The 18076-nt window shown below is 31.1% G+C and overlaps 1 protein-coding gene across 8 annotated transcripts in view; it reads right to left on the bottom strand.

The window, feature by feature from the left end:
- Positions 1-17888, bottom strand: part of LOC106060848 (C-Jun-amino-terminal kinase-interacting protein 3-like) — a 46472-nt gene extending 28584 nt beyond the window's left edge. For 6 of the 8 annotated variants that reach the window (XM_056037365.1, XM_056037369.1, XM_056037366.1 and 3 more), the window contains exons 1-14: positions 17402-17888; positions 11011-11131; positions 10077-10147; positions 9616-9710; positions 8653-8885; positions 7463-7897; positions 5176-5254; positions 4955-5037; positions 4159-4194; positions 2187-2261; positions 1351-1368; positions 757-814; positions 574-630; positions 276-429 (exon numbers count right to left, since the gene is read on the bottom strand). In XM_056037365.1, the coding sequence (XP_055893340.1) occupies positions 276-429; positions 574-630; positions 757-814; positions 1351-1368; positions 2187-2261; positions 4159-4194; positions 4955-5037; positions 5176-5254; positions 7463-7897; positions 8653-8885; positions 9616-9710; positions 10077-10147; positions 11011-11131; positions 17402-17698 (1812 nt within the window). In that variant the 5' untranslated portion in view covers positions 17699-17888. The remainder of the gene's footprint in view (positions 1-275; positions 430-573; positions 631-756; positions 815-1350; positions 1369-2186; positions 2262-4158; positions 4195-4954; positions 5038-5175; positions 5255-7462; positions 7898-8652; positions 8886-9615; positions 9711-10076; positions 10148-11010; positions 11132-17401) is intronic. The other 2 variants (XM_056037371.1, XM_056037367.1) reach the window with 2 other exon arrangements.
- Positions 17889-18076: the final 188 nt, after the last annotated feature.

Genomic DNA, 18076 nt, shown 5'->3' with positions numbered 1-18076 from the left:
CTAAATTGTGCCGATGTGCCAAAAACCCAGAATATCAAACCAACCTGAGGGGTCTGAAGTTCAAATCTTGGTGAAGACTGGGATTTTGAACTTTGACATTTTTAGGATGCTCCTGACTCCACCCAACTCTAATCGGTATCAGACAAATGTGACGGAGAATCAAAGTGCAGGCCCCTCATTAACTATAGCAACAGATGAGCTTTACATTATCTGCCCACAGAGATCAAAGGGTTTGAAAGGGGGCACTGAACAAATTAATCGATAATATCATTTACCTCTTCCTCTCCTTTCTCATTCTGTTCATGCTCCTTCTTGTCTTGTTCCTCTCGGACCTTTTTCAATTCTTCCTCCAACTGGGTTATCCTCAGCTGCAGTCTACCTTTCACGGCCTGGAGTGAAGTAATTTCCTCACGAAGAATTTCCTGCTCACTGCACACAGGCAAAAATTGTAATTAAAAAAGTGCCAGCTTACTCTGTCTTTAACATAATCCAAATTTTGGCCAAGTTAATGCTGGCAATATGCAAATAAAGATTTTTACGTGGACTAAATTGATTAACAGTTTGTCAACTTACCTGGACAGTTCATCAACTTTAGCTATCAAATCATCTTTGACAATATTTAAAGCATTCCTGGCAAATAAAAAAAAAATTAATTATCTACAATCTACTTGAATAATTAATCTAATGAATTTAATATATTTTTGTTTGTCTTAATTAGTAATGTGCATGTTATGTAATTCAGATAAGTGATCTTACTTTGTAGCAAGTAATTCAGAATTTTCCTGGATCAAATTGTCCAACTCTTTACCCATGCCTAGAAAAAAGAGAAAAGTTGGCCACTAAAACAGAAGCTATCTAGATTTTCATTTAATTAAATTGTTTCTAAGTAAACCACAGGTGTGGCCAGTTTTCATGCAACTTCAAACTAACAAAAAAAAAATATATCATAGCCAGCAAGTCAACTGATTTCATTTTTTCATTGTCACACTATCTATCATGCATTGGTTACATACAAAAAACATAGTGTTCATACAACAGTTAGTATCCTGGATTTAGATGAACAATGATATCCAATGGTAATCAGCTAGATAGAGAAGCTAGCTGACTTAAATTGGGAGTTTAAAGTATTAATTGTATTAATTAGAAAGGGGTGTAAGCAGCATACACCAAGACAATAAAAAAGACAAGCAAATATCTTTTCCTTCATTTTATCTTTTATATAAACCACCGCCACCTGGTTGGTTTAAAGCTTTATTTAGTTTACACAAAAAAACTTTCTGATATAAAGAAATTTCTTTCTAACCAAGAAAACAAAACAAAAAAGCGTAGTTAACAAAGGTTTTTTCTTACCGAAGAAATTATCCCCAACTGTTCCATAAACAAACAGATGTAGGTCAAGATGCGCAGACAGGACATTATAAAATAAAAATGAATAAATAAAACAGAATTAACTTTTAGTCTAGATAATTTTGATGGATTTAAATTTTATTAAATTAATTTAGCCTAAATATTCACTCTTCCCAGTAGTTAATTAATGCCAGACGATAATAATTGTTTATAAATAGTTATAATTTTTTATTGTCAAAGTATTGCTGAAATTTGATTATTAAAAATCAACTGATTAAAATTTATGTAAGCAACATTGACTTGTTTTTTTTTTGTGTGTAAAGTTCAACACAGTTTTAAAAACATCACGGTTTTCTATGACTTCTTTTAAACCAAAATAAAAATTTTAAACCAGAAGTCCTGACAAAACTAAAGCAGTTTAACAGAATTAAGATATCAATGAAAATTATTCTATTTAAGTTTTTTTTCCCTGACATTCACGAATTTGAAGTACTTTAAAGAATATAATTAATTCTATTTTATTTGTTGTTTTTTTTTCCCAGAATTAATTTAAAACTTCGACATTATAAATAATATTATAACTAAATGGACTCAAGAATTATTTTAGTTAAAAAAATACCACTCTATTAAACTATTTTTAGCTTCATTTTTACCAAAAAAAGTTCATTAAAATAAAAATAAAAAGCTTATATTATAAGGCTATTGTATAGACAAACAGATCAACCAAACATTTAATAACCTGTAAATAATAATAATAATGTTTGATCAAATATGCAAGGCTAATTATAACGTGAATGACATGATGAGCCAAGAATGCACGCAAAGGTGACATCTCCTACCCGAATCTTTATCATTTTCCTCATTCTCCTCGTCTTCTTTCTCCTCTTCATGCTCTTCATGCTCGTCACTGCTATCTGCAAGATGACAACAGTGATAACATGCCACAGAGAACGGCAAATAACAAACAAGCCAAGGCAAGGTGATTAACAGATAGAGGAAAAAATAAAGTGTTCAAAAAGACTACAATAATTCATAGTAATGAACAAGGCTTTCATGTGTCATAACCAATGTAATTTAATCATGCGGATGTATGTTCTATAATATAAAATGTTCATGCACATTTTTTTTTTATTTTCTTGTTATCTATTGTAGTTCATTGACTGTTCAGAACTTGACAATCCTTATTACTACAGTTTCAATTGGTCTGCAGAAAGCCCTTTTCATGAAAAAAAAATTAAGTGAAACAAAAAAAAAATATATATAAACTGAAACTTGAAATTATATTTTTTAAGAGCACCAGTACATACACATTTGTTTTTATTGTCTTGCGCATATATTTTGACTTTTTACAATCTTTAGATTTCAACAGAGATGTCAAATAGCATCTTACATTATTAATTATTGCACCACAAATACAGTAATGTTTAGAAATGAAAGAAGCAGTAATAGAAAAAAAACAAACTATAACATTAACAACACCCAAAACCTTGTAGAACCAGCATACTGCATCTAATAAATTCAGATAACAGAACCCAATGAAACCAAACTATTATTGAACAACACGCTCTGTACTAAAGTTAACAATTAACTTGGTCCATTTTACTACTTTTTTTTAAAATTCTATTTTATCTTCATACCGTAAAGAACATGAGATTTTTGTAACGATGATGACTGTTGGCTTAATGTAAATATAATTTCAAGCCTAGACTCAACCTAAAATTAAAACAACCATCAATATGTCAAAAAGATAAGTTGGTTAGTAGAATAAGATTACAATACACCTAATTAAAAAAATGTACAGCTTCATGCAAGTGGAAGAGAAAACAAAAAGAGTCTAAAAGCGGGTACAATTAAAAAAAAAAGTGATTTCAGTGACCTAGAGAGTTAAACTTTATTTCAATGAGACACATGGTGAAAATACACAATAACTTGATCTGATTGAATGTGGCAACATAAAGTTATGTTTGCAGATTGAGTATAACACTATGAAAGATAAATGTATATATCTATATATAAGATATTACAGTGTAATAAAGTAACATGCTGACCAAATATATAAAAATCACAGCGTAATACAACATAAAAAAAAAACAACCTTTTCAAAGCAATAACATGAGGATTGTTTTTGCTACTTTGTATTTAAGTGGGTTGATTCTATAACTACACCCTTCCTCCGAACACAAACTATAAGCAATACTCCCCTATTTTTTAAAGACCACAAATCATAAACATTATATTATTTATTAATTGACCATCTGACTGTCAAAGAGTATATATCATGTATCTTTATTATAAGCTGTTATTTAGTTATTTATTAAGTAAGGTTAAAACATTATACATTTGTTTGGGGCTTTTTTAAAAATTGGTTAAGAAAGACAAACATTTAATACATGAGAAGTCTACAGAAAAAGGACACAAAAAACTGGACTTTTCATTGACCTTAATAAAACTCCTACATACCAGATACCAATTAAAATAAAAAGGTCTAGAATGATTTAGTATTTATATGTCTCAAGACCGAAGTTTAAGGACTAACAAAATTCTTTGAATAGTACAAGACATTCATTTACGTCTATTGCTTTTTACCATTTAGTTTATTTGGTAAGTGCTTTTTTTTTTCAACTACGAACAAGTACAATATCCATGAAACGAGAAGGATCCATAAATGTTTTAAAACATAGTGGAAGCTGGTATATTTAATGTAAATCAAAACAAGATAACATGAAGACTGAAACATAAATACTAAACTCTGAACATCAAGTGTAATAGCACAACACAACCAGAGATAAAAGTAGTGGCTGGGAGCTTTACCTGAGGAAGCATAATCTCCGGGATTTACAGGGCGCCCTGGATTAACAAGTGGGGAGTTTGTTGTTTTAATTCAATAATGGGCAGTAATTCACAATGTTTATGTGTCAAAATGCACAAGGAAATAAGCCTTACACTATTCTAAATGAATACCATTGTTACTTTATTTTACCTTTTTCTTGAAAAAAAAAAACCAAACTGTTTTCTATGTATTGTTTTTTTTTTTGCCATTGTTGTGCTGCACATGAACTATCATTGTCATTGTATTGAAAATAGTTTTTTTTTTAATGTTTGTATTTAACCCACTTGCTCCTGCCACTTTAGGATGTGTTGTTAATGTTATAGTCCAAATGCATTAAGATGAGTTGTAATGCCATCAGCATTTTGTTTCAAACTTTTCTATAAGAAAAGCCCATCAAGTGAAAATCGGATATGTGTGTGGGTTTTTTTTTCTTCTGAGAATTTTTGAACCCATACCCCAGTGTATAAGCCACTACCCAGGAAATTTAGCATTTTTAATACCAGTATTTTAAAGATCTTAAAAGTATATATTTATTTAAACTAGATTGACATATTGTTTTATTTTTTAAGTTCTTTATTTAGTTATTAATATTAAATCTAAAAAAGTTTATTCAGATTTACCTCTCTTTGCTTAGAGTATAAAGAGCATTTTTCATAGCAGAAATCAGAGCTAGTGGGTTCAAATACAATTTCAAAAAAAAAAAAAAATACATTAGGTTCTGTTATGGTCTCATACATGTTTTTAAGTTTTATTCCTTATTAATCTATATAAACTTACCTGTAATATCTGCACCAAAATCCACTTCAGCAATGTCAGCATCTTGTACAGTCAGCTCATCAAATATAGAGTTATCATTTCGGCTGGGGGGAAAAAAAAAGCAATGATTAAGAACAAAAATATTCTTATGAAATTAAATAAAACAGGTTTTCCCATTCTCATTTAACAAGTCCATAGTTTTTTTACAGAATATAACACACAAAAAAAAAGTATACACTCACACAGACTTGTGTTTATTTAGTAAACCTTGATAAGCCTCAGAGTCATCACGGGCCTCTTCCAGCTCAGGTGTGGAGGAAACTATTTCAGCCAAAGTTTTGGTTAATCCTAGACAAATACACAGAGAATTAAGCTGATGTTTGTACTTGAACATTCTAGCTTTTCAAAAGTGAAACAAAAAGAGGTGGTGGTTGTTTTTGTTTTTCTATATAGCACCCAAAAAAAGATTTGAAGAAGACTACTAAATTAATAGAAATGTTAAAGCATTGGAGGCTTGTTTTATTATTGGTACCAAAGCTAAAGAAAACAGCGTTCTTTAGAAGTACTACATGATACGTAAAGAGTTGGAACCAAAGAACGTCAGCTTGACAGCTATGTTTTAAATAGTAGTCACTGACAAGCTCTTCACAACTCATTCCCTGCTTTTTTAGCAATATAACCTTTAATAATTATTCTTGGGATATACTAAAAAGAATTTTTACTAATAATAGATTTGTATGAAAAAAAGGCAGCATATTTAATTTTAAAAACCAAAGGTTACTTTTGGAAGACCAAAAGCAGCCTTAGAACCTATTTTTAGCAAGCTAGAAAATATGGTGTAGTCAGAATTTTCAATAGCACTTTTTAAAAAAAATAATCTTAATGCAAAGGACAAATAGTGCGTTTTCTCCTTTCAGGGACCGCTCAAATTGTCTGATGGATATTTAGTGAAACATAAGCACAACTATGATCTTCATACTTTAACCAACTTTAGCTAAACCCAGGTGAAGAATATTATACTGACCAGATACACATTATTAATTAGCTGTCAATATTACACTGAAGTAAATATACTTTTATTCTATATTCTGTACAAATTTAAATAAAATGTATTAAACAAACCCATTTAAGGAGAAATGAATTGTGCAACCATTTTGCAAATAGTGAAAAAAAAATGGTCATGTTTCAATAAACTGTGTATTTTTCAAAAAAAAATATATAAGTAATTTATGTTTTTCTAAACAGTTTTCTTTTACAATTTCATAATTTAATAAAAGAATTAAGATTATTTTCAAATAATATAACACTACTTCACAATCAATCAAATAAGAATGTGATGCTTCCATCAATTTTAATTGTCAACAATTATAATCAAACTTTCAAATAATTATGTATATAGAAATGATTTCACTCACACCTAACCATTTTGTTGCTAAGGTTAGTGATATGTGATAAGTTAATAAGCAACTTGCAAGGAAATACAAATGTTTATGATCACTGAACAAATGAACATGAGAATGAAATACTTCATTTTAAACTTGCTTCAAAAACAAAATTATTGATTTTTTATTATTCTGTCTATAAAAAAAAAAGGTAAAAATAATCGAGCCAGCAACTTACCAGTAGCAAAGGACGAGCCCCACAGTTGAATAATTGGTGAATTGGAAGAAAAAAAATAATATGGAGAGAAAAAATTAACATTAGCAGACAGATCCAGAAGCAAGAAAAAAAAAATATTTTAAATTAACTTAACTATAAATAAAAAAAAACAAAATATAAATAATGATTAATTTATCTAAAAAGCCCACACAAAAAAAAGCAAGCAACTACTGCTAATGTTTTAAGTATGAAAAGTTAAAATAATAAATGTTCACTTAAAGTTTCAATTAATGTCAAAGCAAATATAGTACCATTACTGACTACCTACACACTAGATACAACATATAGACATTGAAGGTACAAAAGAAAAATTTAAGAAGGGGCGCACACCAAAGCTGAAAACTTCAACTAATAGCTTTGTATGTTACAAGATAAAAGGTATAAAAAAGATACTCAAAATGTTTAGTAATGTTTTTTGACAGACTGTTATTCATGATTAGAATTCTTGATAAAAGAGGAGAACAGGTACTTAATAAATAAAAGATACCACAGACCTGAGCAAGCATACTAACTACAAGAGGACCACTGACAGCAGCATGAACAATTAATTTTGTATTACTTTTCAGTTAAAAAACAACAACATTGAGATCACAATGTTAATTAGCAGCTAAAGAAACTAACACCAGTTACTAAATAATAACTTTGCAAGAAACTGGGTGAAATATGACAAAGAAAAATGGTAAGAAGAAAAACAAATGGAAAGGGGAGTGTGGACAAATGAAAATGTTAGGTCCGAAAAAAAAAAAAAAAACAACTGGTAAAAAACCTCTTTCAGGGCAAAAATTTTGAAGCACTGGATGCTTTTCCAAAGAATTAATGTCTATAGTGTATAAATAACTCAATCCATCCATAAGTCTTAGAATGACATACCTGGTACATGGTCCCCATCATAGCTCATATATTTCTCAAATCTACTTATTTCTCCAGGCTTTTTACTTTTAGTCCTTAAAATTACAGGTGGCTGCTCTACAAGAACATTAGAATCCAAAGAATGTATTGTCTGTAAAGTAGTTCTAGTTTCCAATGCATCAGAGGTCTGGTTTATTAAGTGCTGTGTACTTGTAAGATAATTCTCACTAGATGGTTCCAATGTACATATAGACTGTTTCATCAAGTGTGTACGCTGAATTTCACTGGAAGACTCTTCTATATAGACAGGCTGATTTACATTTCTCGCCTCCAAGGGCTGACTGGTCATTTCGGCATCTATCACAGATATATGAACTTCTCTACTCCCAGAGCCTTGAGACTCAAAAACTTGTTCTGATCTTTTTGTGGCAAGGCTAAGTTGCCTGTTTGGTTCTTCTGTTCATTCATAGAGCACATCAATGGGTTTAAATGACATGAGGATGACAGGATGAGGGAGTGAGCAGCACAAGTGTCCAGGTAAATATGAAGTGTAAAGGGAAAAAAACATGTGGGGTGAAAACAATGAACATTTATAAAGAAAAATCTAGAATATAATATAATAACAACCAGGTGTAATCTATATTTACTTTAATAAAATTATATAATTTTTAAAAAATTATTTTAAGCTAGAAAGCTGAAAATGATCTTATTTAGAGCTCAGAATGGCTTTATTATGAAATTCAACTGTTCTAAAAAAAAATTATAATAATGAATTATAAAGATCAAATATTAATTTTACATTTCAATGATTGTAAAAAAAAATATATATATAGTTAGTTCAATTGAATATTTACACTCTATAAATACAAGTTGATAGCATAAGAAAACAAAACAAGCTTTAAACTATGCATGCAACAGCTGATATGACTAAAGAAAATTGAAACAATGTGGAAAATAATGTCTACTAAGTGTGAATCAAAAATAAAATGTAAAACAATCTTTAATTTTTTTAGATTTATTTATTTTCATATTTTAGTTTACCTGCTTTCTAATAATAAAAATTAATTTTTTTTTGGTTAATTAGCTTTTTTAAAATGAACATTTTAAAATAATTAATCTTTAAAAATTTACCAATCCATTAAGCAAAATGTTTCTAGCTAAACAAAAAGGTTCAAGAAAAAAAGGAAGGTAAGTGTAAACTGTCCACTGACTTGTAACTGAGGCCTGTTCTGTAATATCTGCACTCTCTGTAAGCTGTTCTTTGTCTGTGGCCTCCACCTTCTTAGGTGTCTGTGCATCCAGCTCACTCTTTAAGCTTACAATATTCTGAGGTGTCCCCGTTTCATAGTGCATGGGGCTATTCTCATGACGATTTTGAAATTCTATTAAGCCCCCATAAGCCATGCTAACAGGACGTAACCCTGGTAAATGAAAGCCTCCTTTGCTAAAAAAAAAAAAAAAAAAAAAAAAAAAAAAGTTAAATTATATAGGAATATAATGAATGAGTTAACCAAAATACAGCCCATACCATACAGTGTTTGAAAAAAAAAACAATTTATTTTTTCATATAAGAGGGAGATAACTTGATTTTTTTTTTTAAATTTGTATCAACAACTAAAAAAATACCACACACAAAAATAATCAATAAACAACTTTAAAAAATAGAAAAATATGTATATTTTCAAATAATATACACTTATATTACCTTTAAAGTAAAAGCAAGGGGCACATTCATTTTAAAAATTAATAAAGAAAATAAATTGTTAAACATATCTAGTTTTCAATTTAAGTGTCCACACTCTCATTCTGAACAAGACATCATAAGCTCTTCTTATAGGAAAGGTTACAAAAAAATAAACAACAGCATCCCAACACATTCTATCGCATCAAGCTAAAACTGTAGACAACACATCCTATCGCAATAGGCACAATTGGGTTAAAACACTTATATTGTGGATAAATATGAAACGTCTAAAATAAACAGATTGCACAAAGAATAGAGTTGCAACTTAACTATTAAATGAATATTATATGTAAGCAATGAATGTTTGAAGATGCCAGAATATTTTAATTATTAAAAAAAAGTATGCTTCCCTTTTCAAACACAGACAAAAGAAATTAATTAAAATAAGCTTTGTGAATACAAGTACTGAGTAAAGTAAAATATAACTTACGTTATTCTGGGACTCATTCCTGTCAAATCTGACAGTTTGTCTGTACCCATCAGGATTTTTGTACGCTCCATGTAGTCCATGTGTGTTCTAAACAACTATATGCACCCAAAAAAAAAACAACTTTAATAATGCTAAAGACTCCTTATAAAACAATTATTTAAATAAGCATTATCAATATTCGAACAGTACTAATGTACACATTCATCATCATCATCTTTCAAAGTCTTTTGCTAGTTTTTTAATGGCTTCCCAACTCTTTCCTATCCTCTCGACTTCATCTAGTACAGGTTCTTTTTGGTCTTCCTCTACACATCTTGTGCCCTGGGGGTTCCACTCTAAGGTCTGTCTAGCTCAGTTGTTAATATCTTTTCTAAGGGTGTGACCAACTTATCTCCACTAACTCTCTAAGATCTGCACCTCTATATTTCTCATATATAAAAATTACTAAACTCACTACTTACTTCAGTGTAACGTTCGTGGAGTTTGTTGTATTCATTTTTTGTTTCTTGTTCTTTTTCTTCTAAACGACTTACTGAAAGAAAAATATTTTATTTTAAACACAGTGCTTTTTCGCACACAGCCACAATGAAAATCCATGCATTTATCTAGCAATAAAATTTGAATTTTTTTTATTAAACAAGAACTATTATTATTTTTATCATTTAGGAGTGGTTTTTAGGCACACTCGTCTATAAACAATTTTATTTGAATACTCAGAAATGAAGGTTTTATGGGATGCGACTGAATCTGGGTTTGAACTTAAAATCCCAGTATGGCAGACAAGTGGGCTGAATGCTTTTGCATACAAGGTGGCCCAAAAGTAGGATTACAGTATACAGACTATTTATTTGACTCTATAACTGCAAGAAATTCATAATACCTTTTAAGATATAAACAATTTAATTTCTCAAATGCTTAAAATATCCTCCTTCAACATTGCAACATTCTTCAAATCTCTCCAGAACACTGTGAAACACTGTTCACTTCAACCATAAAAAAGTAGGTAGTTTAATAACTGTAAACCTACTTTTGGGCCACCCTGTATATATATATAATATAATAAAACTGAATGACCATCAAGTAGGTAGCTTAATAACTGTAAACCTACTTTTGGGCCACCCTGTATATATATATAATATAATATAATAAAACTTAATGACCATCAAGTATGTAGTTTAATAACTGTAAACCTACTTTTGGGCCACCCTGTATATATATAATATATAATAAAACTGAATGACCATCAAGTAGGTAGCTTAATAACTGTAAACCTACTTTTGGGCCACCCTGTGTATATATAATATAATTGAATGACCATCAAGTACACTCCTAGATTTAATTCCAATTTATAATAGCATTCAAGCTAAAAAAAAAATTGTTTTTTTTTTTACTCACCATGATCTGCAGAATTTTTAGCTTTGATCTCAGACATTCTTAGTATGGACTCAAGAGTCTCTACTTTGTCTTCCAATTCTTTCTTAATTCCTTCAATTGTATCCTCCATTTCAAGGAATTTCTGGGAGAATTATTAGAAACACCTGTCTATAAGCTATTACTTTTTAAAAAATTAATTAAAATCCTACCTAGGCCCAAATAATTTTATTTAAAAAGAGCTACATGTGTTTAAATATATTTTATATAAACATGTTTACAAACTGTGATTAACCCTAAATTAAACGAGAAGAAGATATATAAAGGAAGAATTAGTTATGGGGTCCCTATTGTATGCCAAGTACAGCTTTGAACAGGTCTTGTGAGTTATTAGCTTTACTAGAATTACAAAATAATGATACACCATAGACCAAATTCATGAGGCGCGGTGGCTGAGCGGTAAAGCGATTGGCTTCCGAACCAGGGTTCGAATCCTGGTATTTTTGATTTCGGGATCTTCGGGCGCCTCTGAGTCCACCCAGCTCTAATGGGTACCTGACATTAGTTAGGGAAAAGGAAATGTGATTGGTCGTTGTGCTGGCCACATGACACCCTTGTTCACCGTAGGCCACAGAAACAGATGACCTTTACATCATCTGCCCTATAGACCACAAGGTCTGAAAGGGGAACTTTTTTTTTTATATACCATATTCAGTACATTAAAAAAAAAATTAAATTCACAAAATTGCTCCACCAATCATTCAGTTACAGGTTTGTCCACATCCTTTAAGATATGAGGATTAAAAAAAAAAAAAAAGATTATAATGACGAATTTAGTGAAATAAGTATATAAATTATTTAGATGACCTGCTAGTCACTGTAAAAAAAAAAAAAAACTTTAACTCTATGAGCCATTTACAAGGTCCTCAAGGCTTGCAGAAATTTCTTACAGGGAACAGTACCAGGAAGAAGAAAAAAAGGCAGACATAGAAAGCAATGGGAAGACAACATTTAAAGAATGGACAGGTCTATTATTGAATGAAATTTTATCCAAGGCAAAAGACAGAGGAGTGGAAAAAGACAGTTGAAAGGTCTTGTGAAGTGCCCCAATGGTTCAACAGAATAAGGGATATATAAAGTTGAAGTATAAAATTTATATAAATATAAAATGCAAGCACAGAGATTTTTGTTTTGACAATATATAGGGTAACAGCACAACATCTGCAGTGTAATTGATGAAGAGCATGGCACCCACAAAGAAAAAGAATTTAAATTGTGATCTCTAACACAAACAAAAATAATTGTAAGGAACAGTATTAGACAATTACCCACCAGTTGCTTACCAACTGAAGTAAATATATATATATATGATCTCTTCTAATGAAAAAATATATCAAAAAGACAATAGGGGTAAATTAAGGTTTAAATACCCTTTTTGGACCTTAAGATCTAATGGAGCAGATGGTGTTGTGGAGTGTAGTTGTCCAGAGTCATGCCCTAAGACAAGATGAATCATGTTCCCGAAAGACAGTTAAAACAAGATTTGAAAGATTTAAAAAGTGTGGGAAAAGGCCACAGACATCACTGGTGAACAGTCTCTGTAAAGGCTGTACATAGGAAACAGCTTGCCAACAAGGTACTAAATGCTGATCTAACTTGAAATATTTTTTTTTTAAATACTATTCAACTATTGCTCGAGAAGAAAGATGGAGGTCTGGAATAGAGACACCCAAACTATGTAGAGAGACAAGATGGAGGATTTAATAATTTAATTTATTCAAATACATCAGCTGTTAAAAATTGTCAGATGTGGAATAGCACTCCAAAAATATCCTTCAATAGCAAGCATCCTCTTTACATGGAAGTTTGAAATATAATCTGGAATCTGGCCAAAGAAAAACAGGCACTGCAGAGAACAAATGAGACAACAAAACAAAATATCAAAGTTGAAAAAGCAAAATCTTAGAAGAACTTAAAGAAGTGCAAAAACAATAATCCCCAAGATATCTAGTAAAATATATTTTAAAAAATATCCTTTGTATTTTATTGAGTTATTGATCATTAAAATTTAAATAGTTAATAATATCAAATAAACCAATTTCTATAATATAACATCATAATTAAGATAGTATCAGTAGTCTTTACAATGTGATTAGTATAGTAATAGAGAAGAAACTATAGTCAGTATAGTTACTATATATATAGAGGAGGCTCTTATATTTTGAACACCCCATCGAATTCTCCTTTCTAAACGGGTCGCTTTTTTTTTGTTTGTAATTCATTTGTTTTTATGTTTGGAGCTAAAAACGACATTTCGGAACTGCGCATATCCAATTTTAGATAAGTTCCGGTAATTTTGTTCCGTTTTTCCAAAGCAGATGGCAGTTATTTAGATTCGCGGTAACCATGTATGTAAAGCTGTTGTTTTAACCTCCCCCGGCAATTCATACCCATATAAGGGATGAAGGCTATATTATGACCCTGTTTGATCGTAGGCTGATGGGCATATCAAAATAAGCTTCCAAACATCTTTAGAAAGACATTCCAATCACATTTATACCGTTAGCTGTTAAATAACATTTAAAAAGGGGGTGTCCAAACAAATAATAATGAATTCAGCTCATTCTCCTTTTTGAACACAGCAAAATCGTATTAAGAAATATTATTGGGATAAATAAATCTATGATTTTTTCAATGAATAAACATGACCTAGATAGAGATATCTAGAATATATAACTTATGAATGAAAGAAAAAGTGTGGGCTGCTAATTTGAAGCCAGAGACCATGCCCACTGCATATGTGATCATGCAAGATAAGCTGGCGGTGAGGAGAGGTATACACTCAGCGTGTAGTGTCACAAACTATCCACCACTGCCTGTTATATATATATATAAAGAGAGAGAGAGAGAGAGAGTATATGAGGAAATAGACTATAAATTCATATTGCAAACGTGAATCTACTTCTTTTACTACAATTTAAATAATTTTTAAGTAACAGATATAATTTATTAGCAATTACATAGTGGTGTTCAACACCGGTGCTCACTGTTCAACTAAAGGAGAAAGCCCAAAAACTGCATTCAAAATAGGAGCATGAGGTGACCCAATTTATTTTAAAATAAAATCTTGACTATGGGTGGTAAAACAAAGGAACACAGCTATTTTTATAGTTCTTTAGTTGCAGAATAAGAATCTGCTTTCAGTTTTTTTGTAAGTTAAACCTTCACCAAATAAAAAAATAAAATAAAAAATTGACCTAGTTCCCGAAAGTCGGTGTTCAGTTATAAGAATCTACCATAGACTCTAGTAGAATAGAGGCTAGAAATTAGAAATGTTGGTAATAGTTTAGATACGCAGATACCTTTGCCGACCACCATGTTGCATATTTATCTCCCTTACCTATATTGAACTTTCAATAACTTTTTTTAAAGAGAGTTTTTGTTCTTATGCTGTCAACTTATGATTTTTTAAGTGTATTTACTGAAATGAAGGTCTAAATAAAATGTTATTAATAAATTGATGAACTTGTTGTTTCTTCTTTTTTTTCTACTTATGAAATTATTAATTAAAAAATATATGTTAACAATTAGATCTATAATTAATATATTAACTCACCAAGCAAAGCGAAACAATGATAAAATAAAAAACAAATATGCATCAATTAAATGAAATGGAACACGCATCGAGATATACATGTTATGTTTAATTATTATTATTTTTTGAACAAAACTATGCATTATGATCTTTTTAGGGCAATGACAATAAATGATATAGATCTAGTACGGGAAACTTATTACTATAATAAATAATACTTTTATGTTTATCTGTTGATGATTAAGACTACAGTTAGATCTATACATTTCTAACGAATTTTGAGCGCTCTCTATTTTCGTAAAATCACACCACGAAGAGAAAGAATTTTATGAAGCTGACACAGATCAGTGTCCCTTTCTCTTTCGCCGTGAGGTCTTCTGAGTGGAGTCTACTGTCTACCAGAGATTGTTTGGCGTGTGTTTTATGATCAGATAGGACTAATGTCTGTGTTAATAACTCTTACCACTACCTCTGGCTCCACCTCTCTTGGAGGGAGGATAGGTCGAGTGTAACTAGATCACGAACGTCTTTGTTAAACGTTACGTAGCACCTGTTAAACTATCATGTTTCACAATCTGAAATTTACTTTGCATAGAGTGGGGAACAAAAGCCAATGTATAAAGAAACAGATAAGAAGCATATACACTACTATTTAGATAATTTATGCATCTTTACTTTCGGAGTTCATTAAAAAAAAAAACAACTCCTCACCTATTACACTTAATTTGTTTAAGATGTGTAGTTGTGTGTGTGTGTGTGGGGGGGGGGGGGTTTAGCGACTCCACCTACCAACCCTTCTCTTCACATGGATCCACTAGCGCCCATGTATTACATTCCGTTACGGAGTCCAAAGCAAGTTTTTCTCTCCCGCCGTACCGTACAGGTGGCGATTGTCTCCGTTTATTCTTACGTACCTTTAAACCCTCGCTGCGCCGGCCGTCACACGCGATCTTTGTCTTTATGGCAGAACTAGGTGTGATGTAACATCACCTTCCCCTGCTCGGAGCTTCGCCGGCGCCGTGGTCATATTAGGTCATCTACTGCTAGGATCGCTGGTATGCTCATAAAGGGAGAAGGGCAAGGTACGGTGTTTTACTTGGTCAAAATTTATCCTTCTTCGCTTTCTTTGTCGGTTCGTTTCACCGACATGCAGTTCAACTGAGGTCTAGTTGGATGAGACTAAGACTGAAACGTGACGCAACATAACGATGTCACGATCAAAACTCTATTCGTTGTATCCTATAATGTCGGCCAGCTTCTACAGATAGTTATGTACGACAAAAACTCCCGTGGTTGGATCATATCGTGTTGGCCGGCAGTCTATAAGTAGTTACATCAAGAAGTAGTTACGTATGACAGATTGTCATAGATTCTAGTCCCCCTCCCCTATTTGGTCCACAGAAGTAGTGACATAGTATTTTTATCTTGAAGCTCTTTCATCTCATTAAAGAGATTTGATAAAGCCTTTTATTTTCATCGCCCCATCCCTATTTGGAGCCATCACAAGGTTACTAACTGTGATGCCATTGTAACATTTTCCGAATCTGTTATAAAAGGAGTTCCCTTCCACTCTTCAGTCCTATCATTACTTTCTCTACCTTGTTGTAGATATTGCTGGTTCTTATATTGTGCATTGTTTTTCATTCAATATGTTTATAAGTTACCGTACATAATAAGAGAAGGATAAAGAACTTGTACTTATAGCTACCATATTTTTTTTTTAACAGCAGCATATGGAGCTGATGAAAAAAGATACAACATGGGCCACAACTGCAGAAATGCTTGCAGCTGCTACACTACTGCAAAGAGACACCTAAACATTCTCACCAAACCACAACAAAACAAAATACTCATGGCTATTATTAAAACCTTTATTTCATGATGCAAACACATACATACTATCTCACACAGACAACCATATATGCTGCAACATAACACTATTGCATACAAATGGTAATCACTTTGATGTGGTTGTACCACAAGAGGCCACATGCAACTGTTTTTTGCCAAATCCACTGCTTGGAGTATGATGCTTTAGCCTAAATTTTTAAGTGTTGATTAATATTTCATCTTGCAATCTATTCAGATTAGATCTATTTGGCTATTTGATTTTTTCTTGCATGCTTTTATATCTTAAATAACATTTAATGTCTATTATTTTCATGTATTGAAAGTCAGGGTACCGGTATCTATTTATTTAATTACTTTTATTTTGCCAATAAAAGATATTTTGTTAGGCTTAGAGTTATTTTTTTATTTTTCTATTAATTTTTTTGTCTGTTGTTATTACTTTAACTACATGATTTGAATTTCGATTTTTAGTTATTTTTCAAAGTACAAAAGATTGTTTGCATTTTAAATGAATTTTAATATTAGATCTAATAGCTGCTAGAAAGAAAGACAAAACAGCAACAGGAAAAAGTTGGCAAGTAATTCAAGGGAGATAGTCTAGTACTAAGCCTTAAAACCAAAATGGCGTATTTCCAATGACAATATATGGTAATAAGAAATAAAACTTAAAAATATATATTTTAAAAACTATTTATCTCCGAGGAAATCAAATTACATATTTGTAATCTGCATATTTTTCTGCATATTCTGAAAATATAAGAGAAACCTAATTTAGCGTTTCTAGTGTCGTATACTAATACCGAAATGTTTTGTTTTTGGCGTGTGAACTTGTTTTTTTCTTATTAATATAAAATAAATTTATAATATATATTTAAACAATTGAGTCTGACAGAAAGAAGATACACATTTGACATGAGTTAATAAAAACATTGTTACATTAAAATTAATAATCTATTATTATCTAGATACCTGTTCTGCACCTTTCCTGAGTTGTTTTTCTCGTTCATATTGAGTTAATAACTGTTCATTATCCTCTCGTAACAACTCAATTTCTACATCAAGCTCTTGTTTTTCGGTAAATGTCGCATCCAATGTTTCCAAAATGCCCACCACTAATGGCATTAGATCTTTAACAACATCTTCATCGTATTTTTTAATGACCTTTTCAAACTCTTTATAAACAGTAGCTGCAAGAGATTGAACTTTTTCGGACATAACATGACTTTCCTCATTTGTACCGTATATTGTTTCTGTAGCCATTTTCATTAGTAGTGTAGAGCGGTAGTAATTTAAAAATCGGATAAAAGAATTCTTAGTCAATCATTTCACTGTTTAACAACACACCACATCTAGCTCTAAATTTCTCTTTTCTATATCTATAGGGATAGACTTTCTATAATTCTCCGTAATATCTTTAGCACATCATACTCCATATTGTCTACACTTAGCAAAAATGTCATGTGACCACGCATGCGTAATAGTATATGATTCTAACTATGAATGTCGACTTTTTCTTTCACTAGATCTAGTCTAGATTCAGTCTAGATCTAGACCTCTACAATTTTTATGAACAAAAAAAGTTAATTACTATATCGGTTCTTATTTTGCTGTTAATTGTAATTATTTTTTCAAATCCAAGAGGTG

Source organism: Biomphalaria glabrata, chromosome 8 (genome assembly GCF_947242115.1).
Source record: "Biomphalaria glabrata chromosome 8, xgBioGlab47.1, whole genome shotgun sequence".
In the NCBI taxonomy this organism is placed as follows: Eukaryota; Metazoa; Mollusca; class Gastropoda; family Planorbidae; genus Biomphalaria; species Biomphalaria glabrata.
The sequence above is the reverse complement of the archived record's forward strand: the minus strand, read 5'-3'. Positions and strand labels throughout refer to the sequence as shown.